This window comes from Triturus cristatus, chromosome 3_1 (genome assembly GCF_964204655.1).
Source record: "Triturus cristatus chromosome 3_1, aTriCri1.1, whole genome shotgun sequence".
Taxonomy (NCBI): Eukaryota; Metazoa; Chordata; class Amphibia; order Caudata; family Salamandridae; genus Triturus; species Triturus cristatus.
Window position 1 is genome coordinate 873543721 of NC_140583.1, and position 25189 is coordinate 873568909.

The 25189-nt window shown below is 46.3% G+C and overlaps 1 protein-coding gene across 3 annotated transcripts in view; it reads left to right on the forward strand.

Annotated features, from left to right (window-relative positions):
• Nucleotides 1-25189, forward strand: part of CFAP210 (cilia and flagella associated protein 210) — a 232028-nt gene that overhangs the window by 56849 nt on the left and 149990 nt on the right. For all 3 annotated transcript variants that reach the window (XM_085645348.1, XM_085645349.1, XM_085645350.1), the window contains 2 exons: nt 2267-2440; nt 2556-2752. In XM_085645348.1, the coding sequence (XP_085501474.1) occupies nt 2267-2440; nt 2556-2752 (371 nt within the window). The remainder of the gene's footprint in view (nt 1-2266; nt 2441-2555; nt 2753-25189) is intronic.

Here is a 25189-nt window from a genome sequence, read left to right on the forward strand (position 1 = left end):
AATGTTATTGTGTGTTTTCATCCCCATTGCTTTTAGCATTCCCATTACGGACGCCACCATAGCCTCACCATAACTTAAACTGATCCAGGTTCTTCTAGGGCACTGAAATCCATTTTCTACAATGCTTCCTCAGTGCAAGGACACACCATAAAACGTCCAGTAGAGTTACAATATGATGGACAAGGATGCAGGAAGTATTTCACCTCCTTGCTAGGAACTATTTGTTTGTAATTGGAAAAATTGCATGTTGTCAGCATTACATTTCTGTTTTGCATACAGCTGCTTTCGACTGAGTCTAATAGACTAAATTACTCTATGAAGGGTAAATCTTTTTACTGCTCACTAATTAGGCTAGGTATCCATCCTGTTACTAGTTCACCTTCCAGGTATGTGTTTCTCAATATGCTGTGGCTTATAAGTTTTCTTCTTTCAAATCATTGTAATGTTCGTCTTAATAATCTGGCAAGTTATTCTATTTTCACTTTAAAGATGGATACCATATAGATGATGGTCTTCACTCAAGTTGGTGCAATGCTGGAAATAGAGTAGATAATTGTCAGTGCCTGGTCAGAGTGGTTATATGTCATGGCGGCAGCATCATCCTAGTCTCTTATCCGAGTTTGACCACAATGAGCAGTCAGGGCTATTATATGTCTGGTGCAAAGTCATAATAGTATAACATCCAGGGATAGCTGAAATTCAGGTGGTATCTCCCACGGTTATTCAATTTGTTGAGAAATACATGGAGTTCTAACAGCGAAGAATAAACATTGATGGCAGTATAAGCATATATTGCGCCTTTACTCTAATCACCCTTGCTCCCAGGGTAGCCTGCTCTGGTATATTTGCCGGCATTAGAGAGGAATTACAAATTTCATTAGAGTGAGGGTACGTTAATAGCCTCCAATAGCAATTAATTGTTTCCTATTGGTGCATCATTAATTTATGGAGTACTATAATTCTAGCCAGTCAAGTTTAAAAGGGTTTTCTTAAAACCTTTATTGGCAATCCCCCCTGCCAGGGTTTCCCACGTTGGGAATTAAATGCATGTTTCTAACAGGAAGTGTGGGTACCAGCACTGACTGCACCATAAATCACTATCACAATCAGAATCATCTCAACAGATTACTGAGGGCAGAATGGGAACTTTGAGGATAAAGAGACATATGTAATGCCAGCTCCATCATGCAGTTAGTAGGCATAGCAGTCGAGTTCAACCATTGGCATGGTATTTCAGCAGTGAACTTTTCTCCCAAAAGAAAATAATGAAACTAAATATTTTTGAGCAAATGCTGCTATTTGTGCTTCACCGTTGTCAGGAGTACTAAGCGTAAACGTTCCTTTTACAACTGGAAAACCAGCTCACCTTATCAGGCTAAGGGTGCACTGTAATTTCCATAAATCTTTTTCTGGCTTTCAGTAATGCCTTATTGCCAAAGTCTCAAAATGCTTCCTTTGATTGTTTCCAGTGGTGTTTATGTAGTTGTGGACCTGGGGCAGGTGCATCAGGGGCATTAAATAGGCTAGGAGCCCTCTGTGTCACCAGGCTGTAATTAGAAGTCAATTAAGGGGGTAAGAAGCAAGCCAAAAGTGTTCCTTCTCTAACTGAGCAATGTCTTTTCAAGCTATGCTCTCCTGCATTTCAGTTTCCCTTTCCAGTTTAGCACTGTTTGAAGCTGGCTCTGCACACCCACAAGAAGTCAGTATAGATTACCCAACATCCTCGCTGGTCGCAGACAGGTGTAGTGCCACACTGCAATTCCCCAGTCATACCTTCAATCACCATTTACTGAATTATGAGAATAGGCTATCTGGTTCCATTTTAGCAGCGAGTCGCAGGCTCTTTGGCATCATGTATCCACATTCAGGACTCTCTGAAAGTCTTCGCCATCTTCTAATGTACCCTGATATGTATTGTAGTAATGAGAAGCCTTCCTAAACATAGAGAGGATTATCTGGTCTGGCTTCTGACTTTCATCTTCTCAAGCTGGCTGGTATTTTCCCCTTAAAGATCCAAGCTGACAATTCTGAGTTTCCTTTAAGAGATTTGTATTTGGCGTATTTGTGAAATACGAAGCTCAATTGTGGAAAATATCCCACTAGTTGTGAAATAATTGTTAATTGAATAAAAGGTTACTTAGAAAAACTCACAAAGAGAATCCTGTTGCCTATTAGGTGAAGGACAATGATCTAGATAAATGTATCATGTATATTCTATTCCTTGTTTTTATAGGTTTTAATTATTTATTGATTTATGATACTTTAGGGCCAAAGACAAATGAGGCTTAAAGCAAAACAAGAACGTGAAGAAAAGGAAGAAGAGGAGAAAAAACAGATTGATTTGGAAGAAGCAGAGTACCAAGCAGAAAAGCGGAGACAAGCTATTGAGAGTGCAAAAACAAAGCTCTACTGTCAGAATGACAAAGTCAAAACATTTCATGTAATGTATTTATGTATTTACTTGTACAATTGAATGTACTTTCTGGTGTGTTTTTAAGAAAAAGGAATTAACAGTGAATGAAATAATTTGTGTGTGATCCATTTATTATTTGTAGGGCGCTCTTTTGCTGACTGAGGCGATTAAGGAAAGACGAGCTCAGATTGAACTTAGAAAAAAGATTGAAGCTTCTAGAAAAAAACAGGATGATGATCAACTAAAACGTAAAATTGAAGAAGACACAATCAAGGACCAACAAAAGGCATGTCAACGACTCATGGAAAGAAAACAAAATGCAGATGATGTTCTCCAACAGTAAGTAAGGGAGTCTATTTTTAATTAGTGAATATTGGCCAAACTTAAATTTGGTGTTTAACATAAATCATGATAAATAATAATATTAAGAACCATGGGAGGCCCAACTTATTTTTTTTTACATTTTAATGATTCATAGCTTGCAGTTCTAGGCTGTGGATAGAACTTTACAAACAAATTAGAAATACAAATAATGATCTTACATGGCATGTGAAAGGGAATGGAGAACAATCTATCTATTATACATATGTAGATCCGCCCCCCTTTGATTGGACATAATCACTGCTGTGTTTTTCTTTACTTTAAAACACCACCTTAGGACAGTGACTACTTGAGTTGAGACAAATGTTACAAAAGTAAGGAAGGGCAAATTTGTTCCGTGTGTGCTTCGTGAGCACTTAAGTGGTGGTGATTTGCTACTCTGACCTGAGTTGTGTAGTAATACTGTGTCCGGATCCAAGTTATCGAGGGCTGGTGTAGATGGTGTGGACCCAGTAAACCTCAAGGGAATTGAGGGAATTTACCGATTTTCTTTGGAATTCCAAGATGGCTGCATACAAAAGGCCCTGCTTTGATGAGGCTAGTTAGTTGGTAAAAGATGTGAGATTAATAGTGGCAGAAGCCTTTCTTTGCACTTCATCCAACTTCTTATACTTTTCAACCAGTCTCTTTTTGTGTGACCATACCCCACTCATTTGGGTTGGTTTGACTGCTTTGGTCTATTCTTCAAGCATATTAAAGCCCTAACTTACTATTTTATTAACTCTTGAAATATTCAGCTATATGTCTAATTGTTCAGACTTCTAGGTAGGCTAGTCACAACCTGATTTGGTGTAATTTATGCATCTTAGATACACCAGAGTTTATATGCAATAGAAACTTACTGTGTTGTTGTTGCATTCGTCTTTCTGCGCTTCTTTTCTTAAAGAGAACTTGCTGGCTATGTCCTCCAGAAAATATGCGTGGATTCTCAGCTCTGAAAGCAAAATAGAAATTCGATTTTGAAGCTCCTCCCTGTTTACCTTGTAATATGACTCCACCTAATAGTGGCACCTTGGACAGCATCTTTAGATTGCTTACGGAAGCATCGCCCATACAGCCTCTTGCCAGTACACCTTGTTTTCATTGTCTACTTTATAATGGGTTTTTGAAGGAACCTTCTATACTTTTATCAGCACCGGTAAAGTGACAAACTCTACATGAGAAGCCATCGCTCGTTTTTCTCCAATGCAGTGGAATTGCAGAAGTCATTGTCCAGAGAACTTTTCATCAAGGAAGAAATTCTGCATCAAATGGCTTTTATATTAATTCTGGCAGTGCTGATGTCAGAAATGAATTGTTAATATGTTGCATGACACGACAGCTATATCTACGTTTCATGAATGAGGCTCAAACAAAGTCCCAATGTATCTAGATGGCATCGGTATCTTGGTTTGAAAATATCTTTTTGTTGGAAATACCCCACTCCCACACCGGAAAGGGTGGTGGTAACGGGGTCCCCACTCCCGACCTCCGGTGCTCCTCTCCTCAGGTTCCGGCGACTCCGGAGTGCGACCTCCACTCCCGACCTCCGGTGCTCCTCTCCTCAGGTTCCGGCGACTCCGGAGTGCGATCTCCACTCCCGACCTCCGGCACGCTTCACCTCGGTCTCCGGCGACTCCGGAGGGCGGACTTCACTCCCCCGTCGACGCCGCTCACTCGACCTCGGGTGACTTACTCCTCGACCTCTGGTACTCTCTACGACCTCCGTCGGCGCCCTCTCTCGACCTCTGGCGGCTCCGGGTACGACGTCTGCTTTTCCAGTCAGCGCCGCTTCTCCACCTCGGGCTCCGGGTCTCTAGGCTTCTCGACGTCGGACTCCAGGAAAACCAATAATCAGGTCAGGACTTTGCTGTTCTTTGCTTCTAAGGCCTGTTCCTGCTGTCCAGGTCCTTAAGATGGTTTTTCTTGCTTCTTCCCACACAGGGCTCCAGGCTGGGCTCAGTCAGTAGGGACTAGTATCAAGGGTGGGTTTATGGACCCCACTCCAGGCACAAGTTTCCACCCCTGCTGCCTCACTCCTTCCTCCTTCAGGTTTCTGCTGCTCTCCCTTCACCAGTCAGGTGCCAACTGCCAGCTCCAACTGCCAACTCTCTGTCTTAGCTTCCCAACATTCTAAACCGCCTCCAACTGTCACAGGGCTCCAGAATGTTGCAGAAGGTTCTAGTAGGTTCCAGTGGGTTCTGATGATGTCACAGGTGGCCACCATTTTGTGCTCCAGGCCCTCAGACAGAAGTTCCAGGGGTAGATAAAATGGCTCCCTGAATCTGCATCAATACTAAAAAGTCTGGTGGTTCCCAAAAAGGAAAAATACTAACAGGGCTTGAGGCAAAAGTGGGACAAAATAAATAATGGAGAGGAGGGACCACCCAAAGGGCTGACAGGTCTAACACTTTTACATTGCGCTAATTCTATACATTGTTTCAGAACATCTCTTAATTAATTATGCCAATTTCCATAGGCATATCATCGCTTGCTGACTGCCTGTTTCAATATTTTTGTGCTGTTAGGAGTATTATTTTTTAAATTAATTTTATGTCCCCGTCCTTTCCCAGCACATGGGAAATGCTGCCGCCCATTGGTAGGACCAAATACTCTTTTACAGAGGTTCTATAAACAACAATTGAAGCCACTGCAGCGTAATTGCTGCACTCCATTACCTAATTCTCCTCCTAAAGTGCGTCATTTACAAATCCACCTCATTCTTCTTCTCAGCCATCCTGGCCCTGCTGAAGCGTGCTTGTGGTCCTGAATGTCTAGTCATTGTTTTCCAGATTTTTCTTCCTTTCTCTATTTAAGCATCTGTGGGAGAACGTTGACCCAACACAGTTCCTTTTTTAGTCCTCTTCTCTTGGTTTCCTTTTTGTGGTGCATGCGACTAAGCCATTGCTTAAGGCTTGAAGCTTTGCACGGCCTGTGACCAACATATCTTGTAGATGACCGCATAGGGGCAGTGTTAACTGCTTGTTTGACATAAACAGTGAATTTAACATTCAATTTACAGCATGTTTTTGGGTAGGCGTTTTCTGGAGGGTATTCTTGCCAGTCTTTTTCTGCTGCCAATGGATCACAGTGTTTCACTGCTGTGATGCTGCCTCAACATAAATGTGGTTTTACCATATGCCTTCTAAATTGTTTGCTCTTGTCCCGCGTATCCTAGTTCTAGTGTATTTCAGTTTTTCAAACTCAGTTTAGTCAAATCCTACAGAGGCATTGCATGTGAGATTACATAGTTTGTCCAGAAAAATTGCCTGATCCACTGAGGGTGTCTCCAGTTTTTGGTACCAAGTAGAATATGTTCTCAGGTATTATGTTGTCCTTATGTTGTAGGCGGTAAAGTGCTTTCCCGGGTGCTCTATGGGAACAAGGATCTCAATGATCAAAGTTGGATGGCCACTGTCCTAGATTTGCTGTGGTCAGGCATCAGATTGAAACCACCCTCTCCATATCACCAAAGTATTGGGATAAGCAATACATTTCCGTCCAGTATATTCATAGGTCGTGGGTGAGTTAGCATTAAGCCAAATTGTTAACAAAAACAGATGACATGTACCAGCCCAAATCACAAAGAGAAATCACCCATTATTATCAACCACGTCTTCTTGAATTGAAAGAGAATTGATTTGCGTATCAGAGTCAGAACTTCCCTTAAATAGTTGGAGTAACTTAGCGTTGACTGCCCAAAGAGAAGGTAGCAAGCAACCACAAAAATATTTTTCTAATTCAGTACGCCACTGTCTTTAGCAACAAGTCTGTATTAAGGCTATTTGTGACTATCTCAGGTCCTTTTCTGGCCTTTCATGGTGGTGCTGTGAGGCAGCTGCCTGTAGTTGCCTTAATGTTATTACAGGCCATGCCTCCCCATCCCCCCACACTATACTTTGAGCCCAAACAAAGCTGTGTTTCAAGATCTTCAAGGGGTCTTACTCATTACTGAGTCTTCACTGAACAGTGGAAGACACATGCAAAATTGCCATAGTTCCCAAAAATGTCAGTACTGGTCTGAACAGCTTTTAAGTCATTGCTAATCTTTGTCCTCTCATAGATACTGGTGTTTTATATTTTTGACATAAAGTTTAAGGTTAATGCTTTCTATTCTGCATTAAGACAGAAGAATGCGATTTTTTTTCTGGACCCTCTTCATGATGTGTGTTGAGGAGTGGGGTGCCAAAGTTCCATCAATTAATCTAATTGCAGATCTTTCTGTAAGATAATGTCCATTGACTAGACGAAAAAATACAACCACAAATCCAATTGACATGAACAAAAAAATAGATATGAGCACCAGCCAAATGTAAGTCCAAGGGGGAATTAAAAAATGTCTTTTAAACCAAACAGCAAAAATAGAAATTTTCGATGGGGCATTTGATGTTGTAGAGTTAGTGTCAAATAAAAAACGTGACTGGTCAACTGCACTTGATTGCACACCAGGCAACGACACATCTGTGGGATAGGTATACTCAGTATCTTCATGGGGACCATCAGCCAGTGGAGTCAATAAAGGATTAGTAATTGTATGTATCTCGATGGCAATGTCAGGCCTGTTGGTACTTGCCGGAGCCAAAACAGAATTTGTCAGCATTGCTGGACAAGAGAATGCTGGAGTCATACTAAGAAAAATCGGCCACTCGTAGTTTGACATTGTCAATGGAGCTGTACCTGTTATCCTTGCGACCAGGAAGTGGAGTTAAAATGACTGTTCTTGTACCCTGCACGCCAAGCACTGGAACCGGTGCACGATAAGCGGGGCCAAACTCCTCCTTGTTCTCCACCTTCTCATGGACCAGGTCACCAACTCGAGGTAGCCAGCCAACTACCGGAATCTAAAGTGCAGCATCAGTTGTGGAGGGCAAGTGTTCCTTTGCAAGGCTGTCTCGAGTCTCTTGTAGATTCTGTAACACAGCAGAATGATCATCTATGTCAAAGGGTGCGGACGCCGCCGCCATGTCTAGACCATCAAGGTCCAGGACAAACAATTTTATGCCAAAGAGCATTTTGTATGGGGTCCGCCCACCCAGAGACCTTCTAGGGAGTTCATTAAGTGCACGTTGAACGCCATACAAATGGGCCAACCCGTTCCTGCCAGTACCTAAAACCCTAGCTGTTAAGGACTGTTTTAAGTCACGGTTCATTCGCTCCACAACACTAATGCCCTCAGGCCGGTATGGAGATGAAAATTTGACTTGGACCTCCAAAGATCTCATGGCACCCTTGTACGCCTTAGAGGCGAACGCTGGACCCTGGTACCTCTAGGGTAATTATCGCCCTTCTCTGTAGCAGCAATAGCTGCCAAGATGTCATCATCAATCTTACTTTTGGATCTTGTAACTGCTGCTACCAGATATGTTGCCACTGCCGTTTTCGCAGCTTTGTCAGCTAAACTATTGCCAACAGCGTGGACATCTACGCGCTGGTGACCAAGAGTATGAATTACATTCACGAGGGGCAGACGTTGTTTAAGTTCTGCGACTCGAACCCAAAGTATTTCAAGTATGATTGTGCTACCTTTGGAATCCCAATATTAATTTTGAGACCAAAAGAATAAATTGTTGTTGAAAGACTGAACACAGTAAAAAGAGTCACTCACAATAAGAGTAGTCACTCGAGGATCAGCAAACTCCAGTGCAAGCACCAGAGCACATAGCTCTGCCAACTGAGCGGTACTATCACCCAATGTCTGCGTATGCAAGACATCAGACTTGAATTCTCCATTCACAAAAGTACCAGCCACTATTGCGCAGGCCGCTGAATATGCGTGCTTAGAATCCGTCGCCGGTTGCGCCAAACCGTCCGTGTAAGTGATACAATGGTAATCCTCAAGCGGGCGCAAAGACAGAGGAGCTGGATGAACAAATTCATACTGCAAATACTGCTGAGTCTGCAATGAGGCATCAAAGATGAAAGTGACATCCGGAGATGTCAAAGAAGTGGCCCATTGTATCCAACGTGGATGCAAAGCTTTTGAATTCGGTACACTGGCTTTCGTCACTGCCTCAAGGGCAGGATACAGTGTGACAACCAACCTGCGTTTCCCTTGCGACAGCGCTCTCTCTTTCAGAATCGCCATCTGCACTGCAGTCAAAACCTTTTCGACTGCTGAAAAGCGCATTTCAGCCGAAGGGTACAAGTGTGATTTGTAAGCAATAGGGACTGTATCTCCCTCATTAAACGTTACGTACGCGAAACCCACTGCGCCAGGCACAATTCTTATTACAATGTTAGTGTGGTTATCAAGTATTTAGAAGCAAGAAGATCAGCCTGCAAAGATTGCAGGGTAGCTGAATGTTCTGGCAGCCAGCTCGATTTGGAAAAGTTGGTTGTACCAAGGCATATAGCGGCTTGATACGCTGGGCATAATCGGGAATGTAAGTACGCCCGAAATTCAAAAAACCCAGCAACGATTGTAGTTTTTTCAGAGTTGTTGGAGCGGGCAAACATGCACATTTCTCCAGGAAGTGAGGTGCTAAACCTCGACCTTCATTGTTGAGTTCATAGCCCAAAAACAACACTGTATACTCTGCAATGTGTTATTTTGCAAAGTTAACTTTGTAACCGTAGTCCGCAAACATGACAATGATGCAGTCAACGCGATACAGATGCGGCCATAATTCGTCGTCTGTGAGATAAATATCATCAACATACGAGTACGTATCAGGGTCAATGCTCTCCAACAGAGAGACTACATGTGCGGTAAAGACACTAGGACTGTTTTTATAGCCCATGGCTAATCTTTTAAACTGTTTCTTTTTGCTGCCCGAAGTAAATGCTGTCCATTGACTACTAATAGAGGACAGGTTATGGCTATAAAAACCATTGGAGATGTCAAGTGGGGTCTTAAACCGTTTTCTCATGAGACTATCAAAGAGGGCTGAACTTTGAGTTCTTTTGTACTGCACACGTCTGACAGTGAGAGTTCAAATGCCGATAATCCACAACTAGGCGGTACGACCCATCAGGTTTGGTTACAGTGAAAAGAGGATTATTCGTGGGTGACACACATGTTTCAATTACACCTTGATATTCCAATTGTTCAAGGATTTCTGCAACGTGAGATCTAGCTTCTCGGCGTATGGGATATTGGGGTTGTGGCTGTGGCAAAGACCGTAACGGAATCTCATGGCTTGGTCATAATTCATCCCACCCAACCGGAGTACGGTATAACGCCGGAGCAAGCACCTGTGCCCACTCTTCTGCAAAGTTCTGAGCTTGCTCCTTAGGCACTGTGTGCGCGAAAGACGGGAGGATTACCTCCTCCCCTCTAGGGGCGGCCAAAACGAAAGCTGGGGGCCAGTCCGCCTCTGCTAACAAGATGTCATAGTAGAGGTCAGATTCTCCCAAAAAATCCCTTTTACGGTACGCTGTATGTCACCTTCAATTAAAAGGACTATGTCATATAGTCTGTCAGGGGGAGCCACTCGAGGGTCAGCAGTTTCTACAGTAATAAATGTGTCAGTTGCTGTCGCCTTCAGATATGGACGCAGTGCTTGCCGCACAATTGTAACCTCCGCTGCGCTGTCTAGCAGCGTTAGTGCCCATGTCAGGTTCTGAAGCTGTGTTCTCACTATCTGTGGCATACCTCGCTGTTAGTGCAGCAACTTTCTTTTTCTGAAACGGAGGTCGTTGATGTGCAGATTTGTCCTGCTTGCCTTTACCATCAGCCGGGAGGGGCTGCTCTCGTCCTTGAGGGTCACCCCGACCTTTGCCACGTTCTCCTCCACCGGATTGTGAGACCGAAGTTTCCTGTGAAGAACGAGGAGAAAGTTGTTCAGGAACCTGAAATCTATCAGGAGACCTAATTCTAGTGCGATCGCGCAATTCATAAGTGCGTTCAGTAGCCACTGGTATCGGTGACTCGGGACGAGACCCTTGTTTCTGTTGCTGCTTCCCCTGTTTCTTAGTTTTCCAATTTTGTTTAGGAAAAGCTGGACGGTCGTCTTTAGTAGACTTAACCGTCTGAGTTTGCGGTTGCGCTGTTGTTTTAGCAAAAGGCTTAACACCCAAACTATTGCGGCCAATGGTCTTATAAGCCTCCGCAATAATTTTCGGTAACTGCCGGGGTTTATCGACGTCGTCGACGAGGCGCAGGGCATTCAACACTTGAAAGTTAACCGCATCTCCCTTGACGTTAGCAAGGATGAGATCAGCAACTCCGTCGAACACACCGACAAGCCTCATTCCCCACTCGACCGCCGCCTCCTGACCGTGCTCATCCTGAACACGCTTGATCACGGAGGGCAACACAGTCATAGACGGAGTGCCGAAGCTATGACTGTGTCTAACAGAATAACAGAAATAAATGCATGCATAACACATTCTCGTACTAGTGGAAAACATGTGCAAACCACCATTAGAAAAAGATGCTAAGTTCAAAAGGAAAGCTAAGACGTATACTAAATGTACTCTCTTCAACAGGTCACATTTGCATAGCAGGTGGAGAAGGAGACACAATGGGATTCATACAGCATTACTCTCACCTAAAGCAATACGTTTGAGGCTAAGAACCCTTACACCTGGAGCAACATCTGGTCCATGGCTGGATCCCCTTACCGATAATACCATGGATGCAAAGGAGGCCACTTTGAGACCAATAGTCCACTTGGCCCCTCCAGTGGCCCCCCTGGCAAATGAATAAACATGATATTTGCCACTCAAATATTCATCTACAGGTGCCTGCTAAGTCTGGAAATAATGATATATCAATAACTGGCACTCAGAATCAGACACATCAAACCCTGGAGGCCGCAACAAAGGGTCGATAGTCGATAAGATCAAGAGCACATGTGACCCATTGTCAAAGCAAGTGCGCAAAATGCTCTGTAAACGAAGAAAGCACAATTTCAAAATTGGTGCCCAGGCAATGAAGAGCTCTGAAAAGAAATGTCCAATTTTCATCTAAAACGCAGCCCAGTCAGGAGGATCAGCTGTGGCAGGGGACACCACTTATCAGTTTAGCCTGGCTGAAGCCATCACTGCAGAGGGTAACTATGGCACATCAAGTATCAGTGTGATAAAAGTTAATCCACCCAGGGAAAATACTGGCAATGGGGAATGAAGATCTCGCTCTATTACCAAAATTGCCATTGTTCATGAGTCTTTAAAGGTAATGTGAGCAGTGAGAATGTCACATTAGACTGCATCAGTTGAACGAAAACCTAGCTTGGGCAATTCATTATTACAGAGAACAATTGTTAATGGGTCACAGACTGAAAAGAAGCAGTTGTCACAAAATCATTTTTCCATTCTTAAAAACCTTATTGGCACTGCAAATTCGAGTCAATGGAATGAATCTCGGACAGACCTAGAGATCGTACAATCCATCTCGGAAGCATTCCATCGTGTCAGTGCTCCCTGTAAAACCTGATTGGTCCTAGCTCCCCTCGATACTGGCAGAAAAAGGGATTTGCTAGTGGGGAACCTAGCTCATTTTTTGTTATCAGAAAACAGGGAACTGATAACAACGAATTGACTGCAACTCCAATTCACATCTGCTTATGGAATATGTCAGAAATCCTTCACATGGCTACCAACTGGTAAGTGGTTGATTTCTTTATGAGGTTTCCATTCATACTGTTACAAGAGTCATGAGCTGAGTATTCGGTGCCGCTGAAGGGGTATATGGTATTTTCAAAGACTGGAACTAGATCAAGTCTCAAAGGATGGCCGAAATGGAGCTTAGCAATATACATCTTATTCCAGTTAAAACTATAGGTCAAACAGATAATGTGCTGATAGAATTGTCTGCAGACAGTCAAAATTGAGGGCTGGTCCCAAGAGAAAAAACATCCATTAATGCTACTGAATGTTTATCTTAATCCTGCTTACAAGGCAAAGTCTGCAGCCCAACCGATCTTGGAAACAACTCTCAAGGAGTTTTACTCTTGATGAGCAGTACCCTGGTAGGATTGCAACAGCTTTAAGACGTTCTGTCAGGCTGCACAATGTGAGATGAACTTGAAATCAATCATAAAAAAACAAAAGCTGTGAAATTTAGAAAGAAATTAAACATACCTGGATCATGAATTGTATATGGGTGCCAGCTATCTGTTGAATAAAAATATAAATATCTTGAGATAGTGTTTGATTCTAGAGGCACTTTTTCGTTCCACACAGGTACACAATAAAATCTAAAGCCGCCTCTGACTAGGATTTTATGCACTCTCAAGATCACTTCAAAGGCCCATTTTAGGGACACTACAAAAGGCCATAGCGGCAAAGTTGGTCCCATCCATCACTTATGGCTGCAAAATGATCGTAGGAAAGAAGGTGGCAAGGGTTTTAGATTTGCTAATCACAAAAGCGTATCGGACGGGCTAGAGGCTCCCAAATTATACATCCCAGGCACAACTGCGCCTAGATTTGGGTTTAATAAAACAATCTTTTGCCATGAAATGCTCTTATCTAAAAATGTGCCACAGATTCAGATTGGCAGAGGTCAGTTCATTAGCTGCACGCGTCTGGCTTGAAATAAACAAGCAAAATTTGAAGTCAGTATTCAGTCACTGCTTAAGCGATGTCCTGCAGGCTCTGTAAACCACTGATTTATGGACTGCGTAGGCATCAACTGGCGTGTTTCAAAAAGTCCCCAATAGAACCACCAAATTCCTCTATATGCAAGAAGATAAAGCAACTCTAGCAAAGCGAGCCCATGACTGGCAAGTCGTTAATACCTACAAGTCTTAAAACCACAGCCCTACTTCGACTTTAGATTCCCATTCTATATCAAGCTTAAGCTTATGTGTCTCCGCTTAGGAATCCAACCAACATTGGACCAATTACCCACCTGGCGAAAATCTGTCAAAACAGAATGCAGACTTTATGGCGTGGAAAAGGAGACTTTAATACACGTTCTTTGTATATGTCTGTCAATGTTACCTGACTAAAGAAGGATGCTGTTTGGTGCTTTCAACCAGGCCACCATTCGATCATGAAGGCAAGCTCTTAAAAACTGCACTTAATTCGGATTATACACGCCTAAACATCCAGATGGTAAAGTTTCTAGAGATATTCAAAGAAAGATCAAAGGCCATTATGGGGAAATGAAACAACACAAAGTTCCCATGCGGCACTGGCACATAGTTGGATATTGGTAGCTATTAAAAGCAAGGGCACTTTAACACAATTCACACAGCATCCGCCACAGACCTACCCATTTGATACTTAGAACTTGATAGTGGCATGGTGTAAGAAGCTGGCTCTGTATATACTATACCAAAATGAGGCATAGTGTGCACAGAGTCCAGTGGATCCCCGAAGGCAGGCAGAGGTAAACGTAGCAGTAAGGCTTTATCAGAGGGTAGTGTTAAGCATTTGTTGTACACACTCAATCAGCAAATGATATCACATACTCAAAGACTGAACTTCAGACCAATTGGTTTTGTATAAAAATATTATTTTAGTTATTTTATTTTCTAGAACCAAGTAAGCCTGGCAAAGGAAAGCAATAAATACTTTACAGTAGTAATGCAGTTTGTAAACAGTTTGAATTGCAATTGTATATGCACTTTTGAATTACAGTAGTAAATATACTTTTGAAATACAGTGTAATCACTAGTAATGCATTACTTTGAGATATTGTACATAAACTTTGTATAGGCTTTTCAGTTAGAATTCAAACAAGTTACTTTGCAGATTGCTTTTCTTACACCGTGTAGTATACCTGGATACTAAACTGGAACATTTCCTGTAAACAGGTAAGTAAAAGTGCTTTAGTTATTTTTTTTTTATTTTTTTTTAAACCTTTATTTTAAATCAGTGACACAGCTATTCAGCCGACAACCCGGAGGTACGGCAGCTTTACAGACTCAACACATGCTTGCGTCCACAGTTTACTGACAGGAGAGTCAAAGGTTCTGTTTTGAATAAACATAAATCCAACCCTAAACGCAATCCAGGCGATAAGTACCATAAGCACCGAAAGAGGTTCCCATCAGGGGGGACGAGCCCCATTCCATCCAACAGACACAGGTCTATAGTAAGGGAAAGGAGGGAAAGGCAGAGACTCAAGAAAACAAACACATCAGCAAGAAATTCAAAGCCGGAAAGAAAGCTAAGGGGAAAGCTGCTCCTCAGGCAGGTCCGGGTCTGGGGGCAGGCATATGTCCCCTCTGTACTGGTTCCATGGCCCCCATACAGAGTGCCATTTCCGAGGGCGCCCTCGAGCACAATACGCTGTCTTCTCCCTAAACATGCTCCAGTCCATGTTTTCCATCCACGCTGTCAATGTAGGAGGCCTATTGGAGCCCCACAGCCGAGCAATATCGTGCTTGGCTACCATGTTCCCCAGGGTCACCCACTGAGTCTGTGCCGCGTTGTGGTCAGTAGGACTGCAGACATTCAGGAGACAACATCGCGCCTCAGGCTGCATGACAATTCCCGTCACCTCCCCCATCACCTCGTGAACTCGCCTCCAAAACTCCATAATCGCACCGCATTCCCAAATAATATGTAGGAAGGTACCCACCATACCACAGCCTCTCTTACATAAGCCCTCCTCAGAGAAACCCATGTGGACCAACCTGGGCCCCGTCACATAGACCCTATGGAGTATTTTGAGCTGCACCAGCCGCAGGCGCGCGGGGATAGCGACCTCTTTGGGAGAAGAAACTGCATACTGCCAATCCTCATCGTCTAGTTCAAGGCCATCCCTGGTCCATTGATCCCGCAACCCTAGAAGAAGATCCGCCCGAACATTAATAAGTTTCTAATAAATGAGCAAAATCGTGCTCTCTGGCATATGGCCATCCAGGATCCGGTCCTCCAACGGGGAGGACTCGGGCACCTTCTCCCCTTCTACAAGGACTGACCGCAAGGCGTGGCGCACTTGAGCATATCGGAAGAACTCCGTGCTCCCCAGCTCGTATTCCTTCTGCAACTCCTCGAAGGACTTTATCCTACCCTTAACCAAAAGGTCTCCAACCCTAGATATGCCGATCAGGTCCCATTTCTCGAACCCTTTTGTATGCCAAAGCTTCCCCAGAATGTCGGAGTCAAACAGAGGGGTGGCAAGGGTAAGCTTACCCTTCCAGCCCAACGAGTCCGTCGCCACCTTCCATACATGAACGGCCACTCTGGTGGGCCCCGTAAGGGCGAAGTCCGACGACTTCGAGTACAACGCTCTGTGGTAATTACCCCCACGGAGCAACCATCGGTCCATGGCGAAGCCGGGGCTCAGCGCCGGACCATATACACCATGGTTAATCGGGGTCGGTGGAAATATAGATCCCCAAATACAAAAAGCCCTGCTGGGCTATCTGGATCGAGCAGTTGCGCGGGACAGGCGGGACATCCCCACACAGGACATACAAGTATGACTTCCCCCAATTAATGACTAGGCCCGAGTTTCTACCGAAAGATGTCAAGACGTCACAAACCACTATCAGAGATTTCTTGGGCGAGGCAAGGTATAGCAGAATATCGTCGGCGTAGAGTGAAATACGGTCTTCGTGGTCAGGCGACCAACGAATTCCACGTATATCCGGGTGCCACCGTATCCACGCCGCCAACGGCTCAAGAGCAAGGGCGAACAACAACGGCGACAGGGGACAACCCTGCCGGGTGCCTCTCCCGAGCTCGAACGGTGCCGACGCCCGCCCGTTCACCACGACGCTCGCAAGAGGCCCCTCATAGAGCAGCCTCACCCATCCCACAAATCCAGGCCCGAATCCGAACATGGCTAGCACAGCCCACAGGTATGCCCACTCCACCGTGTCAAAGGCCATCGTGGCATCGAGGGACGCCACAACAGCCGGCTCTCGCATCGTGCCCGTCCTAGCAATCACTCCATGGAGGCGTCTAAGATTTAGTGCAGTGTTACGGTGCGGGATAAAACCCAACTGATCCGGGTGGATCAAGTCGCCAAGCACCCGGACCAGGCGGTTGGCGAGAATCTTTGCAAGGATTTTCGGCTCGGCGTTAAGAAGTGAGATCGGCCGATAGGAGCCACACTTATCCCGGGGCTTTCCGTCTTTATGTATCACCACAATCGTCGCCAACCTTTGATCGAGCGGAAGAAACCCATTCCCACGAACATGGCGCGCAGGTGAGGAGCCCACTTATCCGGACAAAGCTTGTACAGCTCTATCGGCAGACCATTTGGGCCCGAAGCCTTACCGGAGCGCAACGCACGGATAGCACCCGCCACTTCGTCTACCGTGATATCACCATCGAGGTCCTCCCTATCAACGGCAGAAAGGCAGGGCAGAGCGATGTCACGCAGAAGATCACACGAGTCCTCAGTCGGCCTATCCGAGACCGAGGTGTATACTGTACGAAAATAGTCCGAGAAACACCGAACTATACCGTCGGGATCAGTGACAACCTCTCCCCCATCCGTCAACAACTCCGGCACCACACGATTAACACGCTCCTTTTTATCTAGCCATGCCAGCAATTTCCCGGCCTTATCACCAACGTCGTACAATCTACCCTGCTGCTCCCTGTGGAGGGTCCTGGCGGCGTTCGTCACCAGATCCCTATATTCCAATTGCTTCAGGCTCAAATTATGCAGTGTGGACGTCGCAACATCCCCCTCCAAGGCCACCTCTAAGGCCGCTATCTCGTCCTCTACTTGTATCACCTCGGCGTCCCTCCGCCGCTTGGCGGCCACTACCAAGGACAAGGCCTCCCCTCTCAGTACAGTCTTAGAAGCTTCCCACAAGGACACCGCGGATTCAACTGAGCCCTGATTATCCCGAAAATAGTGGTCGACTGTCTTCAGCAATGCGCTGCGCAGCTTGGGGTCACGAAAGTACCAGGGGTTAATGGGAGCCACCCTGCCCCCCACCACCCGGCCAATGTCCAGACAGGCCCACACCGGTGAATGATCAGATATGCCCCGTGCCATGTGCCTAGCCTCAGATACCAAAGAGGCGTGTGCCGCCAGAGTGAGCAAATAATCAATCCGAGAGAGACTCCCGTGGGCCCCAGAATGAAAAGTGTATTGTCTCTGAGTGGGGTGCCGCAGCCTCCAACAATCTACCAGACCAAAAGTATCAATAAAGTCGGGAAGCCACTTCTGAGCACCCCCGGTGTCTCTGGGCGGGTACCTGTCGAGCATTCCAGAACCAACCGCATTAAAGTCTCCTCCCACAACTAGCATCCCTTCGGGGAGTTCCAACAAGGCCTTGCCCAGATCAGCAAACGTGGAGGCCTGCAGGGCAGGAGGGACATAAACAGAAACCAATACCAACGTTCTGCCCTCCCACCTCCCCGCCACGGCCACAAAGCGCCCCCTATCATCTGCAATGGTGGAGTCAACCTCAAATGGTAGGGAAGCTCTAACAAGTATGCCCGCACCCCTGGATCCCGAGGAAAACCCTGAGTGAGCAATGAATTTATAGCCCTTTCTGTTAAGTGCATAACACATATTCCCTATAAGGTGGGTCTCCTGCAGGAGGACCACATCTGGCGAGGTCCGTTTCAAGAATTGCAGTACTATCCCCCGTTTAATACGATCCCCTAAGCCATTAACATTCCAGCTAATTATGTTTAAGCCCCTATCCCCCATCCCTGAACACAAAGAGACCTCCCCCCCCCCGGAGAACCACAATCGGACAATTCTGACAGTCATTGGTACGCCTTGCAAGAAAAAAAACAACAACCTCAAACAACAACCCCAACATCCTAAATCCCCCCCCCCACCCTGCACCCCTGCGTCAGCTTACAAAGCCCCCCCAACTTGCAGTGTGCCTGTCGCCCTATCAAAAACAAATCTACAAAAAGTACCCCAAGGGAGGAAAGAGCCCCTATCTTCCCCCCGCCGCCCTCCCATTACTGCAATAAGGTGCGAGTCACTGTCCGGGGCTGAATCAAAACAGGCCAACACCGGAGGTATCACTTCTGTCCATCCCGGTCGCCTTCCGCCCCATTCACGCTGTCCCGGCGGGGCTGTCGCCGAGGGAGTGCATCCAACCAGTCCCCTGCCATGTCCGGTGATTCGAAGAAGAAAGTCCGATCCTCATATACCACACGCAGCCTGGCTGGGAAAAGCATGGCATACTTCAGGTCCATATCCCTGAGGCGCCGCTTCACCCCCAGAAAACTTTGCCTCTGTTTCTGCACCATCTGGGTGAAGTCAGGGTAAAAGCTCACAGAGGCATTCTGAAAAGGCACCGGGCCTGTCACCCTCGATGCTTGCAGGATAGCGTCCCGATCTCGAAAATGGAAGATCCGGCCGACAATCGGCCGTGGGGGGGCTCCCACCTTAGGCCGTCCGCCAGGCACTCGGTGAGCCCGCTCCACCGCAAAAAACTTGCCGAGGCCCTTAGGCGCAAGATGATTCACCACCAAGTCCTCGACGAGTAAATCCACAGAGAGCTCCTCCGAAGTTTCCGGGACCCCAATAATGCGCACATTGTTGCGCCGGGCCCGACCTTCAAAGTCTTCGAGCCGGCGGGCGGAGAGGTCATTCGCGGTCCGTAACTTGCGAACCTCGGCCTGAAGCTCCGAGACGTCGGCCGCGAGGCCAGTGGTCTGGAGGTCAAAGGACTTGACCCGCTCGTTGGTTTTGCCCAGATCCGCGCGAATCAAGTTGACATCAGCCAAGATCATATCCACCTTGTGCGCCAGGGTCTCGAACTGCCAGCCACTCGAAGATTGCATCCCATCTATCGCCCCCTTGATATCCTGCAATGATAACTCCGAGGCAGGGGATGAATCGGCCTTCTGTGCTTCCAGCGACTGTCCCGATCCACCAGGCAACCCCTTCTGCTGGGCATAACGATCCATATTATTGGATTGGGTATAGCCGCCTCGCCTGGTAGTCTTAGACTTCGACCTGTCCGCCTCTGATTTGGTCGACATCTCGAGTAGCAGGACGGTCAGTAGCAAAAGGACGTCCCTCACTCCGCTAGAGGAAACAAGGCCAACTAGGTCTTCAGCCACTAGTCAGGACCGTGTGGAGGTCTTCCAGACAATAGAGGGCCTGCACGGAGCACTCCCCACCCTGAGCAAACAAAGGGCGAGAAAGCGAAAGTGAAAGTGCGGCAGCGTCCGCCCGTCAGTTCACTCCTCCCAAGGCCGTTGTTGTTCAATTAGTGGCCGGGCAGCCTGCCACCGCAAGCCCCTGGCATCCTTCGGGGGTAGGCCGCAATCTTCCGCCGCGCACAACTCCGGTCCCCGGTGGGCGATCTTAGCCCGGATAACGTCAGTCGCCCCAGCTGTGACTCATCTGCAGGATGCCGTGCATGTAAATCAGGATTTAGGCCAGGATGATTGCAGGAGGGCGCAAGGGTAGCGGGAGCTCAAGGCTCACGCGGCCATCTTGGTCAAGCGCTAGGCTCCTCCTCTGTTGGTTTTATTTTTAAAGATTTATTATAGATATTCCAACTCCACACCTAAAAACTTTTTCACAGAAAAACAGTCCATGTTATCCTATGGGAGAATATTGTGTTATCGGTTCAGAGGTAAGTACTTTGTTGTGGGAGTTGGGTTTCTGGGGTTTGACTCAGGGGCCCCCCAGGGTCGAGGATGCACTCTCAAAGCACCCCCAGCGGCACTAGGGCGGCCGGGTGCTGAGGCCCAATGTTATCCAATGGGGGATGTGGGCCTCCGGTTGGTGGCTGCTGGCGAGCAGGCCACAAGGTTGTGGAAGCCAAGCTCCTGGTGTTAGGCTCAGGGCAAAGGGGGATCCGGTTTAGCACACAAAGTGCACCCACAGCGGCGCAGGGGTGGCTGGGTGCAGGGTGCTGTTTTGGCGTCGGGTTGGTTTGAAGGCTCGGGGATGTAGGTGCACCTCGGGTTCTTTTCTCCGGGCCGCAGGGCGGCTGGATGCAGGGGTGTCTTTTGAGGCCGGATTTCACCTTACTGGGCTACTCACGGTTGGGGGGGGTCTCTGTGCAGAGGCTGCAGGCGACATCCGGGAGTCCTGGAGGGGTCATCCCACAGTGGACTCGGCCTCTGGAGCACTGGGGGACCTTGCTGGGACTGGTGGGCAACTCGGGCCGTAGGCGACGGGTGCAGTGGTGGTTCCAGGAATCGGGTTTCTTTGTCCTCAGCAGGCAGTCTTTGTTGAAGGCAGTCAGTCTTTCCAGGGGTTCTGGAGGACGCTGGCTGCAGGACAAGGCGACATTTGGCGCAGGATCTCTGGAAACTGCAGATGGGCCAGTAGGGCTGGGGCCAAGTCCGTTGTTCTCTGCAGTCTCCTCTACTGGGCGTCTTCTTTCATCCTTTTTCTTCTTAGGTTGCGGGAATCTTATTTTTTTGTTCAGGGTTGCCCCCTAAATACTGAATTTAGGGGGCATTTTAGGGGTCGTGAGGTCAGTAGCCAATGGGCTACTGATCTGAGGGTGACTACATCCTTGGTGTGTTCACCCCATGTGGGGGAGTGGGCACAATCCCTAATCCTTATTGGGGAGTGCCTGCCATCTGCAAGATGGCGGGCACTGAAGAGTGGTCCTCACCTCGCCTGGGCTGGCTAGTTTTTTCTGCGTGTCTTCCAGCCGAAAAAGAGGGGAGACAAGAAAGGGCCTTGTTCCTGATCGCAGGAGAGGCTGGGGGTTGCATTACAAAGGGGGCAAGGGCTTTGAAACTCCTGTGCCACAGATGGCTCTTCCTGGCCTGGAGAGGTGTGAACTCCTCCGTCCAGGGAAGCCTTTGTTTCTGGGCTCCGGGAGTGAAGTGCTCCCACACCAGGGTTCCGGAAATATGTCTTGTGGTGGTAGGCTGGTGTGTACCAGTCAGGGAACCCACCAGAGGTTGGTCGTTTTTCAGATGGCATCTCTAGGATGCCCTCTGCGTGCATTTCTCATAAAATCCCACACTGGCATCAGTGAGGGTTTAATGTGCTGAGATGTTTGATACCAAACTTCCCAGTTTTCAGCAAAGCCATTATGGTACTGTGGAGCTCGTAATGACAAACTCCCAGCACCATATATTCTTAATGGCAGTACTGTACTTACAATGTCTAAGAATTGGCTTAGACACTGCAGGGGTACAGGACTCATGCACCTGTACCCTCACCACTGGTATAGTGCACCCAGCTAGAGAGGTGGATGATCTATGCCCGGGCGGTGAGTTGTAGGCATGGTACACAGGGATGTGGGCCATGCCGACTCTTCACTTTGCTCTGCACCAAAACACACAGCCTGCAAAGACAGTCTGTGAGTGTAAAGGTAAAGGAGCTCTAAAGGTGGCACATTAAGTGCTGCAGCTCTTAGAGGCCTTTCCTAGCCACAGTGCCTCAGTGCCCTCGGTACCTGTGGTACCATTTACAAAGGACTGCCCTGTGGCCAGAGAGTGCCAATTTGGGGTATATTTGGGAAAGAACACAGTCCATGGGAACCTTATTGGCAGGGACCCAGGGCACATTAAGTCAAAGTGCATCGGTAGTATGGCAAAAAGGGGGATTACTGCAACAGAAACCCAGCTTCCTACACAAGTCCCCCCAGCCCAAAGGCCAGGAGACTCAGCCAAACCTGGGAGAGTCTTCTTAGTATTTCAGGCAAGGAAGAGTAGGGGAAGTGGTTAGAAAGTTTGAAAGTTGCAGGGCCTATAATGCCTTATCTGATATCACACATCTCACAATTTGTGTATCATCTTTATATGAGAAAAGTGCAAGGCTGAAGTTTTCCACTATCTCTGCCAGTGGTCTAACATATAGATTAAATAACGGAGGACTCAAGGAAGATTCATGGTTTCTCATCAAACCTTTCCCTGATTTTCAGTGTTGAGATTTCTTTTAATTGTCCTTTGTTTGACAGTTTTATAATTTTTTTTTTTAATTTTTTTTCACAAAAACAATACAACACTACTCTCTGTGTATTCTCAGCCAATGTGAAAAACTATCATATTCTCAAATCATACAATATGAAAAAGAAATTCGAAACAAAAAAAAGATTCACCACATCCAATCACATTTTCTATGCCAACAATGCATCACCCTATGGGATTAGTATATCATCTATTTGTCCTCGTATAGGCTGCGCCCTTCCTCCTCCCTACACCCTCGATCCCCTTCCTCTGTGCCACGTAGAAGATACAATCGTAGAGGTTCCCAAATGTCTCTCGGTCGCGACCGTGTTGGCAGCTCCTCCGCATACGTCTCCAAATTTTCCCTACAGTATGCCAAGTCCTTTAACCAATGTTCCACTTTCGGCCGTATCCTTCCTCCCCACGTGACCGCCACCCTGCGCGCCGCCATCAACAGAGCCAGCCGAACAAATTTCCCTTTCACTCCCCGAATCTGCGGCACACAACACAACAGACAGACAAGCAGGTTGCATTGGAGCTCTACCGCAGTCATGGTCTTCACCTTTTCAACCACCTCTCCCCAGAACTCATACACCTTACCACAGCTCCAGGCAAGATGCAGAAAATCTGCCCCCGCCTGTCCAGATCGCACACATCTATCCGTCTCACGCAATCCAAACCTGTGTAGGCGTACTGGAGTGTAGTACACTTGATGTAAGAACTTAAAGTGTATTATACGGAGGTTCCCATTTATACTAAGAGTCCCCGTCAGTCCACACACATAGTGCCAGTCTTTTTCTACAATGGGCTCAGTAAGACAGTCATTCCATCTCTCCAGACTTCCATCCGATGCAGACACGCTTTCAGTTTTTATCATTTTATATAGTCGGGATATCATTCTTTTATTGGTGGGGGTGGTAAGAGCATATTGTAAGGACACTAGCGTGGGTGGCTCCTGTGGATATGTGGTGTAGTGTTCCCTGACCGCATATCGCAATCTGTGCATTGCAAATCGAAATAACAGGGTTTGATTACTAATGAATCGTAGATAGTCCAGCATGACAAACTTCCCCTCCGGGTATATATCCTGCATTTTGCTAAATCCCGCCTCACGAAACAATCTCATCGATGGTTCTTCCTTAGTAACTGACATCGCGGCATGCTGCTCTATGGTCATAGCTGGCGCATATAATGGCAGTTTCCGTGCCAATTGCCCGATCGCGTGCCACGCAGCTATGGTAGTATCCACTGCATTTATTTCAGTTTTCGATGTGCCCCGCCTGTGGTGGGTCAGCACACTGCGCAACGGCACTGGAGCAGCGTCTCCCTCCTCCACTGCCACATGTGGCGTGAACACATGCGGTCTCTGCCAATAATATATATATTGAGCCTGAGCGCTCAGATAGTATACATAAAAATCTGGCGCGTCAAACCCTCCCTTGTCATATCCCTTAGTGCGAGTTGTCCATTTAACGCGAGCCTGTCTGCCACTCCAAACCAGTCGTAATAGGACCCTACGAATCTCGTGAAAAAACCTCTGTGTGAGCACCACCGGGATGTTGATAAATAAATATAAAAACCGCGGTAAAACCACCATCTTAATGAGTGCGATGCGGTCCGCCAGTGACAACGGCATCTGAATCCATCTATCCACCTGCGTCTCCAATCTAGCACATGCCTGTCCATAATTTTCTCGTATCACTGTGCATGGATCCCTGTGGATCCATACCCCTAAGTATTTAACCAGTTCCGTAGACCACACCAGTGGGTACTCCACATCCGGTCTCCCAGTAGATTCAGTCAGTGGAATAATAACAGACTTGTCCCAGTTTCCTTTGTTCAGATAGTTACCAAGTTGTCTCATAGCTTCTTCCTGATAGCATTACATTTTCATTATCTCTATGTTTGCTCTTTTGTCCGCAGCTTAAATTTCAATTCTTCATAATTTTTTAGTGATGTAAAGGCTTCTCTTTCTTATTTTGTTAGTTTCCTTTTCTTTTTATTTCTTATTTTTTCAACTGATTTAGGTGCTTTACCCCAACTACATTAAATAAATCAAAATTATTTCTTGCTGAAAGTGTTGGACAAAGTCAGGATTTTCTCTTTAGCTCAGTTGATACATTGGTATTTTCTTCAACAATTAGTTGTATCTATATCAGCGGTGCTTAACCAGTGGTACGTGAACTCCTGGGGGACCACAAGGACTACTCAGGGGTCCGCAACTGTCTTGAAAATTTATATTAGCAAATTCATAAAGTATATACACATAAAACTGCAAAATGGAAAACTGATAATTTCATAAACCTTTGTCAATCTGAAGGCATTTGAAATTAGAGGCTAAAAATAAAGGTGATATCCTTAGCTTGATTCACAGGAGCAGTGCAATTACAGCAAACAGTTGTATGGATGGTTGGTGACTTCAGCTGAATTGCTAGACTGTGCTGACAAATAAAGAAATAAAATAAACATTTTAAAAGCTTCAAATTTCTCCTTTATGTTACATTTTTCATTTTGAATATTTTTTTATTTTGTATGTTTTTGTATTATGTACACTTTTTCTGTATTTTGTGTACTACTTTGAGGATCAAATTGTGGAAATGGGTTAGGCGAGATTAAGAACCACAGATCTGTGTGACTGAAATGTATGGGTTTGTTTCTTCATGAATCTCCAATTTGTATCGGGTTCTCAATATTTCCAAATTACCAATTGTC